Source organism: Canis aureus, chromosome X (assembly GCF_053574225.1).
Source record: "Canis aureus isolate CA01 chromosome X, VMU_Caureus_v.1.0, whole genome shotgun sequence".
Classification (NCBI taxonomy): domain Eukaryota; kingdom Metazoa; phylum Chordata; class Mammalia; order Carnivora; family Canidae; genus Canis; species Canis aureus.
The window spans coordinates 53852744-53867013 of record NC_135649.1 but is presented as its reverse complement, the minus strand read 5'-3'; the positions used below and the strand labels follow the sequence as shown (position 1 = coordinate 53867013).

Genomic DNA, 14270 nt, shown 5'->3' with positions numbered 1-14270 from the left:
CTTAATAACAAAAAACCACCAATATGTTAACACCTAAAATGTGAGATTGTAAAATATATAGTCCATCCAAAAAAATAAACAGTATAAGCTACATTCTGGCCTTATTCTTTTCAGTAAGCTGCCTTATCTAAATCTTATTGGAAGTTTTTGTTGGAGTCTTAAGACATCTTTCCTTAACAGTATTTAGTATATTTCTTATAAAGCTTAAGACTTTAAGAGACAGTAAAAGCTTAGGCTGAAAATACTTACCATTTCTAAATGAGAAGTAAGTTGTTAAATAAAGCAGAGCATATATTTGTGTGTCTACACATAGATGTAATATAAGATACATAGAGATGTAAAATACATATATAGAAAAAAAGATATATATATAGATATAAGCTCAGTGCAGTTCTGGAACTAAACACTAATTCTATAGTGTGATATTGGTGAAGCCATAAGCAGAGGTTGTTATAGAAAAATCAAGTTCTGGTCCTATTAATAATTTCTAGTGGTATGGTTGAAATAAACATGAGTTTTGGAGTTAGACATGGGTACGAGCCCTAGAACTGATACTTACTTATTGAGTGATGTTTGGCAGATTTCTTAACTACTTTGCTTCTCAGTTTCTTTATGTGAAAACAATTTTCAGAGTGGCTGAATTTAAAAATTATTTGACACTGTGAAGGTGTTTGGGTGGCTCAGTTGGTTAAGAATCTGACTCTTGATTTTGGCTTAGGTCATGATCTCAGGGTCATGACATCTAGCGCCACATTGGATTCTGTGCTGGGCATGGAGCCTACTTAAGATTCTCTTTCCCTTTTTTGCCCCTCCCCCCACTCATGTGCACACACACATTCTCTCTCTTTTTCTCTCTCTCTCTGTTAAAAAAAATTGACAGTTTGAAATGTTGGGAAGGATTTGTATAAAATGAAGCTGTTAAAATGGAAGGAATTCCAAATAGGATAGCCACTTTGGAAAGCAGTTTCTTAGAAAGTGAAACATACTTACCATGAGACCCTGCAGTTCTACCCCTAGTTATTTTCCCAAGAAAAATGATATTATATACTTGCACAAATACATGTGAATATTTATAGTAGTTTTATTTCATAATCATCAAAGCCTAGAAAGAACTGAGATATTCATCAACTGATGAATGGTTAAAAAAAACAACTGTGGTATATCCATACAATTAGAAGGAATAGACTACTGATGTATGCAACAAAATGGCTGAAAATCATATTTATGCTAAGTGAAAGAGCTAGACACAAAACCTGCATACTGTATGTACTGTATGATTCCATTTCTAAAGACATTGTAGAAAAAGCAGAGCTAGTGTCACACATTAGATAAATATTGCCCAGGTGCTGGGAGTATAGAATGGGGATTGACTGTAAAAAGAAATGAGGGAATATTTTGGAATGATGGAAATCTTGCATATCTTTTTTATATTGGAGGTTGCAGTAGTATACGTTTATCAAAATGATGAATTTTCTATATGTAAATATTATTTCAATAAAAAGGAAAGGAAAATACCTTATGTTTCAGAGTGGTTATGAGAATAATAAGAGATTATCCTCCTTCCCAGTTTTTTATTCTCTTTGGTTCTTTATTGTCTTCTGCTGCTTCTATGTCTCTTTTAGAGTCCATGATAAATTGCAGTTTCTTATTTCAGGGATGAGATACTACAGGAAATTTATATCTTTATTTGTCTTTATTTCCAATTTCTGGAGATTTTTTAAAATTTATTATTAATTATATATATATTATATATATATAATTATTTATTTTTTGTTTACTCATGATACACACACACACACACACACAGAGAGAAAGAGAGAGGCAGAGACACAGGCAGAGGGAGAAGCAGGCCCCACACAGAGACCCTGATGTGGGACTCGATCCTGGGTCTCCAGGATCAGGCCCTGAGCTGAAGGCGGCACTAAACTGCTGAGCCACCCGGGCTGCCCAGAGCAGATTTTCAATCGACTAGTCAACTGTGAACTTATACCTCTAGATATTCCAATTAGTACAAATTACTCAGAGTTGGAATTTGTACTCTGTAAAATATACCAAATATGCTTGCTTGGGTTGAATTCCTCATCTCTGTCCTGTGGCAGTGGGAGTTCACAGTATGGTTGAAAGGGTGTATAAAGGAATCTTGAATTTTTAGCCTGAGTCCTGCCTGAGAACGATAGTGTTCTATGTAAGCGGTTCTCAAACATGATTAGAATCACCTAGAGGTCTTGTTAAAACACAAATTGTTGGGCCTCATCTCCAGAGTTACTGATTCAGTAGGTCTGGGGTGGGGCCCAAGCATTTGTACTTCTGACAAGTTCCCAGCTGATGTTGATGTTGCTGATGCTGCTGTTTTAGGGCACAGACCTCAACAATCACTGATTTATGCTTGCCTCAGGTGTTGTAGTATCAGAATTCTTACATATACAGTAGCCAACATTTTGTTTTTAAACTGCTTCATTATTTTATGGCCACTTTTGTGGCCTCCTTTGCCCACTGGCCTAAAATATTCTGTTAAGACTTTTCACTACCTAATTTTTAATAAATAAGGTCTGCCTTCTCATGCTTAGGTTTCATGATATTATCCTTATTTTTTTCAGACCAATAGTAATTTTCACTCAGTGAAACTAGAGTATCATAATTTGAAGAAGTCTGGGGTATGTGGTTGACTAATTTTAAGTGAACAAATAGAAGTCATGTTCTTGTATCACTTTCCTAGACCCAGAAAGAAATAACTCTAATAATTTTAATATCACTGAGTGTAAAAGGAAGACAAAGTTTAGGATCTTAGAAAACAATTTATAAGTATTAAATTTAAGGAAATCATATTTTATCTTCCTAAATGCCAAAGAAGATACCAAGAGCTGTTGATACCAATTTGTTCAGAATTCTCATTATTTTAATGTTACTGTAAAGGAATATTGTCCTGTACTGATTGATATCTGCTGACATACTTAGAACTGATGTCCTTTTTTTCTTTCACCACCATGCCACTGATTATGGAGAGTCTTTAGAGAAAATAGCACATTGTACTGGTTGATTACATGCCTCAATTGAATAGTAGCTTGCTGCCAATTATTACAATGCCATGTTGATTTTTTTTTCTCATTTCTACTATGGAAATTAAAGCAGAATTTGTTTAAAATAAGGTTCCAAATATATTGTGTATGGGGTTGATTCTGAATATTTGTGTTATTTTTTAAATAGTTGTAAAGATAGGTTTGAGGCTAGATCAGAATATTTGGTTGAGGGACTTGAAATGTGTTAAGTAGCCTAAAGGAAATTTTTGGACATATGACTAGTTAAGTGCAAATTTATCCACCCTTTTGTAACATGAATAAAAGAAAAGAATGAAACCGTAGAGACCCTAGTTGGGAGACTCCTGTCACATTAAAGAAATGGTCACTAGGGGTAAACTAGAATGTCAGCAGAATAAATGAAAAAGAGGGGAGGGGAAATGTGTGAGAGTCATTTTAGAAGTAGAATATTTATGGCTGGATGACAAAGTCAAACCAAGCTCTACATGATTAGTCTTCCAGCCTTTTAGCACACATGGGACTTAATTTCCAGCCATTCTTCCAAGCCTGCTTATTCAGCTGCAGCCACAAGGGCTCCTTACAGTTTTTGGAATATTTCAAGCCATACTAGCTGCCACTTCAGTATTTGATTTGTCTCTAATCCTTCTACTATGAAAGCCCTCATTTCTTGGAAGGCTCTGCTCAAATGCCACCTTAACAAACAATCTTCCCTGACTATACATTAAAAAATCACATCCTGGCATTCATTATTCCATTTACCAAAGTTGAATTTTCTTCATAGCACCAAAGCACCGACATTTTATTATGTACTTGTTTGTTTATGATATGTCTCCCTCTTTTTAGATAGTAAGCTACATGAAAGTAAAGACTTAGTTTTGTTGCCTATTATATTTCTATCACCTAGAACATGGCTGATACTTAGTAGGTACTCAATAAATATTTGTTGAATGAATGAACAGAATGTGAAAGTGGTGGGGATGAAAAATAATGCCAGTAATTCAAGTCTGAAGTATTCAAAAAATAGTGGTATTATTAACAGGGTATGGAAGAGTGGAAGAAGAGTTGATTTAGAATAACAGAGACACGGGGAAAGATAAATTTGGCTTATATATATCAGCTTAAGTATTTGATGCTGGTGAAACAACCAAAGAAGTACTACAGAATGGGCAATCTAAAATGTGAGAAGTCTGGCATTGAGGTAAAAATGATCTTTGAGTCATATTCATAGAATCAATACTTAAAGCAATGGAAGAGGAAAAAATGACAAATGATAAAAAGACAGGAATATCAGATTTGAAAATCAAAATTTCATTTTGTGTATTGAATGTTTTAAATATACAGACTTATTTATATATATTTTTTGTTTATTTCATAGCTGGGTTAACAACTTTGGACATGAAGGTCTTGGACTCTTATTGGATGTGCTGGAAAAGCTTCTGGACAAGAAACAGTAAGAACAAACAGTAAAAAAAAAAATCACCAAAGGGGATATTTTTAAGCACAACATAACATGTTTATTTCCTCTTTATTCAGGCAAGAAAATATAGACAAGAAGAATCAGTATAAACTTATTCAGTGCCTCAAAGCATTTATGAATAATAAGGTAAGTAGTATTTATTTCTGCCTGTCATAAATGTGAGAGCTTGTCCAACAGTGTATGAAAGTATGAAACAGACAGCATTGTAAGTGCTTATTTGGTTTTCAAAGGTTCTTTATGATACAAATCATCATCAGCTTCATTGAAATATTTTTAAGAATATACTTTGCTTCACAATATATTTATTTGTAGGTTTTTACAATTATGGAAATGCATAAATATATTTCCAAATTAGATAATATTTTTCGTTTTATGGTTAAATGTTGTATGTTGAATACCATTTTTTACAGTATTCTTATTCCATTGAACAGGAAAATTCAAAGCTATTGTTTGACTTGTTTGCTAACATTATAAGGTGAAGATTTCTATTTTATGTTCAATTAATGTCAATGAGTTAATAAACATGACATTTCTGGAAAACAGAAGGGTTTTTAAAATATATATATAGCAGCTGCAATGTGAGGGACTTTATGAATTCTAGACAAGGGTTTTTTTCTAAAAATAATCTTTGCTTAGGGTGCTTGGGTAGCTCAGTTGGTTATGTGTCTGACTCTCGATTTAGGCTCAGGTCATGATCTCAGTTCCTGAGATGGAGCCCTGCATTGTGCCTCCTGCTCAGCATGGAGTCTGTTCCTTTCCCTCCCTGCTGCCCCTCCCCCTTCCATACATGTACACAGGCATGCTTGCTTTCTCTTAAATGAATAAATAAAATCTTTAAAAACAATAAAAATAATCTGTGCTTAGCTTATGAAATTATGGTTATTTTTTATATAGACTATTTTGTTACTGTATTAGACATGATTTCCTCTATATTCCTGTAGCTAAAATAAAATTGACTAATTCACTAATTGTATAATTCTCTTTAGTGTTTTAATAATCTCAAATATTTGGTGGAAATGATTATAACAATTGGGACGCCTGGGTGGTTCGGCAGTTAAAGCACCTGCCTTCGTCTCAGGGAGTGATCCTGGAGTCCCAGGATCAAGTCCCACATCAGGCTCCCTGCATGGAGCCTACTTCTCCCATGCCTATGTCTCTGCCTCTCTCGATCTCTCCTTGTGTCTCTCATAAATAAATAAATAAATAAATAACCAAAAACTAGCCAAATGTAGTTGTTAATGTAATATGAATATATAGTTAGTAATAATGCAATTAGATTCTGTTTAAAATATAAACAGTCTCTTAAACATGGGATTATATATGATTATATATGTATATATTATGCACATGTGTATCAACAAAGAAATTTTGTCATATAGAGTGGATGCTAGCTAGTTGATGTAAAACTTTTGTATTGAGTATGCTAATTGTTCTGTTCTTGGAAGTCTCTGCCAGACAGATTTCCATCACCATTACTACAAAATTTCTCAATTTCTGTGCCCCTAGTCTATTGCAACAGAATTATGCAGAATCTTATCTTTTAACAAGAAAGCACTTAATGAACATTGTATCTCCCAAAATGAATCTTTCTTCAGTTGAGGGAAACAAAGAAATAACCTAACAGTGCAGTATTAGAAATTGGGAGATACAGTACATGCTTTACCACTAAGTGGAGTAGCCTTTGGAAAATCACTTGATGTTTCTGGCTTTTCATCCCCTCATGTGTAAAATTAGACAAAGAACCCTTTGTTTTAACTTGCATTGTCAATTCTCACAGCTTACCAGGATAATAAATATCTATAATCAAGATAGTCACTAGAGAAAGTCATAATAGTGAGATTTCCTGTAGAGCTTTTCCCTCAAGACTTAAGTTGATATGTCAATACATAATTACTTATGACTTATTTGACAGTTTTGAAGAACATGATGATTTGACTTAGATTGTTCTAAACGAAGGTTAATCTTTAGTTAGGACATGCTAATCTTTTGCATATAAGTACTCAGAATATGAATAAACTGAATATTTTAAATTATAGGCATGTGAAACAATAGGCATGAAGTATACATTCAAAATTTAAAAAAATATAGTGATATATCCACTTTATGTTGTAATAAATTGTCATAATCAAAGCATGAGACTTTTATCTGAAATGACTTAAAGTTCACATTTGTTGGCCCCAAGGAGTTTAGATTGCCTTCTTCAAAAACTCTTTTCCTTAATACAAAATGAATAATAGCATCATAATAGTTCAAAAGCAACACATTGCCTCTTAACTTTCATTGCTGTAATATTGCTCTTATATTTAGATTGATGATTTTTCATTATTTATTTCATTTTTATTTTCAGTAGGTCCCTGTGTATTAGAAACTACTTTTAAATTATAAATGAAAATTTAAAGAATTTTACTCTCAGTGTATTTGATTTTTATTTTATTTTTTATTTTATTTTTTAAAAAGATGTTATTTATTTATTCATGAGAGTAACAGAGACAGAGAGAGAGAGAAAGAGAGAGAGAGAGAGAGAGAGAGAGAGAGGCAGAGACACAGGCAGAGGGAGAAGCAGGCTCCACGCGGGGAGCCCGATGCGGGACTCGATCCCGGGACTCCTGGATCACGCCTTGGGCTGAAGGCAGGTGCTAAACCACTGAGCCACCCAGGGATCCCCCATCTATTTGATTTTTAAAACTCTTATTTTAAGTTTGGTAATTGCATGGTAAGCCTCTCTTAGTTTTACACAAGCATTTTTCACTTCTTTTCCTTACTATTTAGTATCTACTGGCTGCCTTCATACATACTTACCTATTCTTTTTTCTTTCCTTCTTTTTAATCTTGTTTCTTCAATTTTTTTCTACCTTGTCTCTGTATATATTATTTATTATGACCTCTGGTAAAGTTACATTTAAGAGCTTTAGTTGTGTTTCCCTTCTCCCCCCAAATTCTTTTGGAAGTTAAATTAAGCACCATGAAAATATTCAATAATTTGGTAATTAACTAAACGTTAATCTTGAAATAACAATTTTGATCTGATGAAATGTTGTTGTATTTTTACTGTTAAACTGTTAAAAGAAGCAAGCATTTCATAAGAAATTTGAAAAATACTTTGTGGGACAAAGGTCAAAGAAAATACCTTCTAAATGTAGTGAAAAAATTCAAGTTTTAGCCTTTTTAAACATTTACTTACCTATTCGTTCTTATAATGCACACTTGTGTTTTCAAGCCTAGAAAACAAATGAAAATGGTGTCTCCTTTGCCAAGTTGACTGTGACACTTACTAAAACCTAGGCACCATTTCCTTGGGTTCATAGCTGTTGTAATGCAGCACAGCTTCCTCTAAGAGGAAGGTTAACAGATGGTATGGGAGAACTAATATAGAGGTTTATTGCTTCTTTAACTGCCATTTAGTATACAAAAAAGCTTTGCAACATTTTACCCTTCTTATTCAGTTTAATTTTCCATACAAACATATTAGAGAATTTAATTATGAATTCCATGCATCCCCAGGGAGACCCAATGACATAGGTAGAATTACTTCAGAAAATCATATGAGTATGTACTTTACATGTTTTCCTTTGTTGAAGAAATACTGATTGTTCACATATTTCTCCCAAATCTTTATGGAGTTTTTAGGCAGACTAATGGAGATCATATCTGATCATGGGGAAAAAACTCCAAGATATAGTTATTTGAAATAAAAAGTAGAAACAACTCCAAGCACTGAGGGGGCACTTGACGGGATGAGCACTGGGTGTTATTCTGTATGTTGGTAAATTGAACACCAATAAAAAATAAATTTATTATTAAAAAAAAATTAAACAACTCCAAGATATAGGTATTTAAAATAATAAAAAAAAGTAACTGCATTTGAAAAACATTCATGTAATTTGGTAGAACCTCATTGTAGAGGTGTTGGTTTTTAGAAGACCAATGTAAGTTGCTTTTTAAATTAAAGATGTGGGGATCCCTGGGTGGCGCAGCGGTTTGGCACCTGCCTTTGGCCCAGGGTGCGGTCCTGGAGACCCGGGATTGAATCCCACTTCGGGCTCCAGTTGCATGGAGCCTGCTTCTCCCTCTGCCTGTGTCTCTGCCTCTCTCTCTCTCTCTCTGTGCGACTATCATAAACAAAAAAAAAAAAAAAAAGAATTTAAATTAAAGATGTGTTACAAAGACATTTTGAATGAAGGTTCTTTTTCTTTTTCTTTAGTTTGGATTGCAAAGGATTCTAGGCGATGAAAGGAGTCTTTTGCTATTGGCAAGAGCAATTGATCCCAAACAACCCAACATGATGACTGAAATAGTAAAAATACTTTCTGCAATTTGCATTGTTGGAGAAGAGAACATGTAAGCATTGCCATATTATTATATTAACAGCATGGAAAATGGCACTTAGATTAACAAGTCCATATTTTGTGCTTTTCATTTGATAACTTGCATGAAAATTCTATTACATTTTAGAGAATAATTTATTGGCATTTTATCTTATCTATTTACAGTTCTTAAAAAATTTTTTGAAACAAATAGATTTAAACAGATAGAATCCTAATGGGAAATTCTTCAAAGTTGGATTCAAAATGAATGAATAGAATTTTATCTAGTTGATGGTAAAGAAATTATTAGAAAAATGGGCTAAATACACACACATACACATATATCCCTCACATATGCACTTCACAAAATTTTACTTATTTAACTCACTGAATTGACTGGATGCTTTTTTGTGTGCTGTTATTTTATTTAAAGCAGTTATTTTACTTTATTTACCTATGAGAAGTGAAAAAATGAAGTAATTACGCATACAGTGAAGTAAACTAATCTGTTAAAAAGAACAAAAAGACTCTGCATTTATTCAGAGTGCATGTATCCATTAATTTTAACAAATTGTTGAATGTACAGTAGTTCATACCTTCTTATGGAAATAATATTGACTGAGCAGCAAAACTTCACATATGGTGTCATTAATATGCCCAGTTAGTAGGAACCATTGTGATAACAAATGAAATCTCTGCTAAGTACATGAATTAAAATATTTCTTCTGAAATTTTGTGTGATAGTAATAATTTCAATTTGAATTAGAACAGGGCCATGCAAAGATTTAATATGCTAATATGTTGAGTTTTCCATACCTCACAGAATAAAATGAGATCTTGCTTAATGATGCTTAGTGTCCTTACAGACCAAAAGCCAAACACTACACAAAAATATTATCAGAGAGCATTAATTCTTATCTCTGTGAGAAAAAGGAATAAAATAACATGTGAAAAAGTAAGATTTCCCTAGGTTTTATAGAAAATCAGTTGATACATGAGTAAAAAATATTTTTCTTGTCAACTGGAATTTCAATATTTAATTCATATAATATAATCTATTCTGATGTATTTGTTATAATTGTAGCTTTAGTTTGATAAGCACATATACTACATAGAGTTTAATTTGATTTCAGACACTTTATAGCAATAGTTTCCAATATTTTTGTTCATTTTAAATAGTTTTCTTATGTAGGTAATTATAGATGCTTCTCTAATTACTAGACTTTCAGTTTTTCTTGTTCCGTTTTCAAAGAATGTCGTTTTTTTTAAGTTCTTTCAAATGTATTTGCTCTTTCTAGCACTTTAAGATTAGTCTGTTTACATGTGAATAAAATTTTAATAATTGTCATATTATGCTTAATTATTATTAATATTTATGTTAACACATGAAATACCAAACCTGGAATTTTAAATTTCAATATTTAGTAACTAAGTATCTTTTAAAAAATATTACCCAGAAAATGTTTTTTCCTTAATGACTCATAAATATATTTATTTTCATTTTGATGACTTAAATTTTTTTAAAGCTACCAATATTTGATTTGTGGAAATATGTGGCTAGGAACTCAACTCTTAAATTGTAGTGGTCTTTATAAAGTTCAAATGCCAGAAAGGAAATAAAACTGAAAAAAAGGGATAACCCGTATTCATAATGTGTGTGTAAGATGGATTTCTCATTTCTAATATTTCCCCCTATAGTCTAGATAAACTTTTAGGAGCTATAACTATAGCAGCAGAAAGAAATAATAAGGAACGATTTTCACCAATTGTGGAAGGATTAGAAAATCATGAGGCTTTGCAATTACAGGTGAGTGGGTTTTGTCTTAAGTTTCTTCTGGAGTTATATTTGAAGTACTCAATTTGTATGATGCCAACTCCTTTTTAGCTATCATTTAAATAGAATGGAATAAAAAAGTGCAATTCTTCCTGTTGCTTAGTCATTTCTACAAGCTAGAAGTGTTTTGTCTGTGAGAATAACAATTTGTTTAAAATTAGGAAAAGCTGAGTGAAGTAAGTCAGTCGGAGAAGGACAAACATTATATGTTCTCATTCATGTGGGGAATATAAATAACAGTGAAAGGGAATATAAGGGAAGGGAGAAGAAATGTGTGGGAAATATCAGAAAGGGAGACAGAACGTAAAGACTGCTAACTGGGAAAGGAACTAGGGGTGGTAGAAGGGGAGGAGGGCGGGGGGTGGGAGTGAATGGGTGACGGGCACTGGGGGTTATTCTGTATGTTGGTAAATTGAACACCAATAAAAAATTAATTAAAAAAAAAGAAAATCTTGCAATAAAAAATGTGAGCTAAAAAAAATAAAATTAGAAAAAGTTCTGCTGGTTACTATAAATATGGTGAATATGGTTGTGATTAATATTTGGAATAAATTTAGTAAATAACAAAATAAACCATGGAAATTAAAGCTTTAGCAATAATCAGAGCAACAGGGTAAGCAGTTCAGCCAATATTATTATCCTAACAAATGTTGATGAAGTCTTTGGGCTTATTGTAGAAATTAAGGAAAACTACTTCTTGCCATTCACACAGTGTTCAGAACCCTGACTCACCAGAGAGGGGTGGGGACTGAATTGCAATTCTTTGGTTAGAGTCTATCTAATAGCCCTGTTTATAGCCTGCCTAAATGTCTTATTTAGAAAAGGACAAAGCTCACTATCTTTTCTTGGATGGTTTCAGGAAATGATCCATTTTATGCAAAATGGTGGTTTTATTAAGGCACAGGGGCAGGGCAGAAAGAGCTGCTGCACCAGGTTTGTGAGGGGTGACTGATTATATACTTGGAAGTTAGGGTAGGTAAGGAAATGGGAGTTTTCAAAATAATTTCATAATTTAAAGAGGACCTACAAGATACTGGAGACCTTGCCATTGTCAAGCTAAGGTTGTTTTTCCCTCTAGCAAGGCATTGACATTAAGAAAGTTGGGAGCTTCCTTGGGGAGCATTAAACTCAGCAGGCCTCAAGTACTTGTCAGTGGGTTGCAGGTTTTGAGGACATTTAATTTTACCTACATTTCCTTCTGGAAATTAGTTACTGATAAGAATGTTTTTTTATTTTAAATCATTAAGACATTTGTAAACTGAGGGAGACTCTTGTCTTGCAGGACTGTGATCTCTATTATCCCACTTGGGAGTTGGGATGGGGTTTGTGGGGTGTCAGCTTGTGCTTTGTCCTTAGTTTGCCTCCTGCTCCTTCATCAAAGAGAAGATGGTTCTGCATTTAATTTTATCAAATTATTTAGTAATGAGTGTTTAAATGTTAAGATTTCTCTTCTGATGTAAAACAATTTATTTTCTCCTTTTTTTTTTTGTATTATAAAGTATTAGTATTTTCTTTCCCAAAGTTTGAAACTACAGCAGATAGATGAATTGGCTTTTCCAAAGAAAATACTATAGTGTTACAAAACTATAATCTCTCTTTAAATATTTAAGGATCTTTATTAATTGTTACTTCTCCAACTATGATGATGATTTTTGATAAACTTTTATGGTGTGTCTTTTATGTCCACTGTATTGTATTTTTAATATTTGGGACATTTCCTTCTAATGTTGATATAGGAAAGATGTTAGTGTTCAAAGCCGATAGCCAAGGGCAGCCCAGTGGCTCAGCGGTTTAGCACCGCCTGCAGCCCAGGGCGTGATCCTGGAGACCCTGGATTGAGTCCCAAGTCAGGCTCTCTGCATGGTGCCTGCTTCTCCCTCTGCCTGTGTCTCTGCCTCTCTTTCTCTCTCTCTCTCTGCATTTCTATGAATAAATAAATACAATCTTAAAAAAAAACAAAAACAAAGCTGATAGCCAAGAATGAATTCTTGAGATGTCTTTGGCACAAAAAAAAAAAGTGGTTTTATTAAAGCAAGGGAATAGGTAGGACCCGTGGGCAGAAAGAGCTGCATTGGGGTCATGAGGGCGTGGCCAATTATATATACTTTCTAGTTGGGAGGGAATTAGGAATAGCTTAAGTCTCTGAGGAATTTTGGAAGCAAGGTTTCCAGGACCTTGAATGGGCTAGCAATTGTTGGGAAAAGGTCATTTATGACTGTATAATAAAACCTGAGTCATGAGACCCTTCAGATGTATATTGGTAGGCCATATGTGTGGGAGATGATTGCCAACATGGATCTTGGGGGTTTAGAGATAAAGGAAATTTCTAAAGGAATTTTTATATGTTAAAGCAGATCTAACAGGATCCTGGGAATCAGGCTGAGATTCCCTTTAGCCTTTGGCAAAGTATTAACATGGACGCAGCTGAGTCCCTAAAAGAATGTCACTTGGCCTGTTTGAAGGACTTGTCATTGGACTGTAGGTAGTAAGGAAATTTAATAATTTTTTTTTCTGCATTTGTTTCCCACATCAGTAAGTGTTTTAGATATATTCAGAGTTTTCATTACTTGCTCAGATGACTCACTCAAAATCACACAGCTATTGAAGGATATAGCTGTAATGTGAAGCCAGGTCTTTCCGATGCAACAGTTGTATACTGCATTTTTTGACCTTCAAAATGACATCCCTCTATAGAGTAGTTTACCCCAACCAATGAGATAGAAATTACAATTGCTAGCCTTCAAGAAATTGTACTAAATAGAATAATAAAGTGGCAAAATTGGCAGGTAGCAAATAGAATTATAAGCATCTTGCTAGATATTTAAGAAATTGTTGAATATTGATTATAGATGCAAACATATGCAAATCATTATTTGAAATTTCCTATTAATGAGCTAAAAAGTTAGTAATTTGTTATGTAGAGAGACTATTACTCTTAGAGAATTGTGAAGTGGATTTATTTGGACTATTTCATGTGATTGAAAAAACATCATCTAAAAGTTCAAAAAACATATTCAGAATACAGAATGAAAAATGAAAGTTTAAATCTGTTGTTTAAAAAATATAGTTAGTGCTATATTTTAACAGAATTAATTTTTCTATTTTTGTAGTATACTGAGACTTCTCAAAATGTTATTATAGCCTCAGGAAGTGATTCTGTTAAAATACAGCACTAATTATGTTTTTAAATAACAACTATATGCACTTACTCTTTTTTTATTTTAAAACAGATTATTAACTTCTTTTTTTTTTGATTATTAACTTCTCATAGAGGTTTTCTAGCTCATCTTTAAAGTGGAATTTTGTACCTGTGATGGGATTTTCATCATCTTCAATAGTTCAGGAAGCAGATAGACAATAAATCATAGATCTTCATATGGTCTCTCTTTATTGACTTCCCTTCAGCTTAGTAGCATTCTCATTTCTCACCCATACTACAACACCTTTTGATCTTACTTATTCTTCAAACCTGCGTCTCATCTTTTTTATAGTCCTTGTCTCAAAGAATCATCTATACTTGTTTTCTGTGTTTCCTAAGTTACCTTTTATAACTCAACATTTTCACAGTTTTTAAAAAGGTCATCAGTGATCCTCTGATTTCAAAATCCAATGGCCTTTTT

General features: G+C 33.2%; 1 protein-coding gene across 6 annotated transcripts in view; it reads left to right on the top strand.

Annotated features, from left to right (window-relative positions):
• DIAPH2 (diaphanous related formin 2) overlaps nt 1-14270 on the top strand; it is a 1055757-nt gene that overhangs the window by 288075 nt on the left and 753412 nt on the right. For all 6 annotated transcript variants that reach the window (XM_077888176.1, XM_077888175.1, XM_077888173.1 and 3 more), the window contains 4 exons: nt 4411-4485; nt 4569-4638; nt 8714-8850; nt 10515-10623. In XM_077888176.1, coding sequence (XP_077744302.1) covers nt 4411-4485; nt 4569-4638; nt 8714-8850; nt 10515-10623 — 391 coding nt within the window. The remainder of the gene's footprint in view (nt 1-4410; nt 4486-4568; nt 4639-8713; nt 8851-10514; nt 10624-14270) is intronic.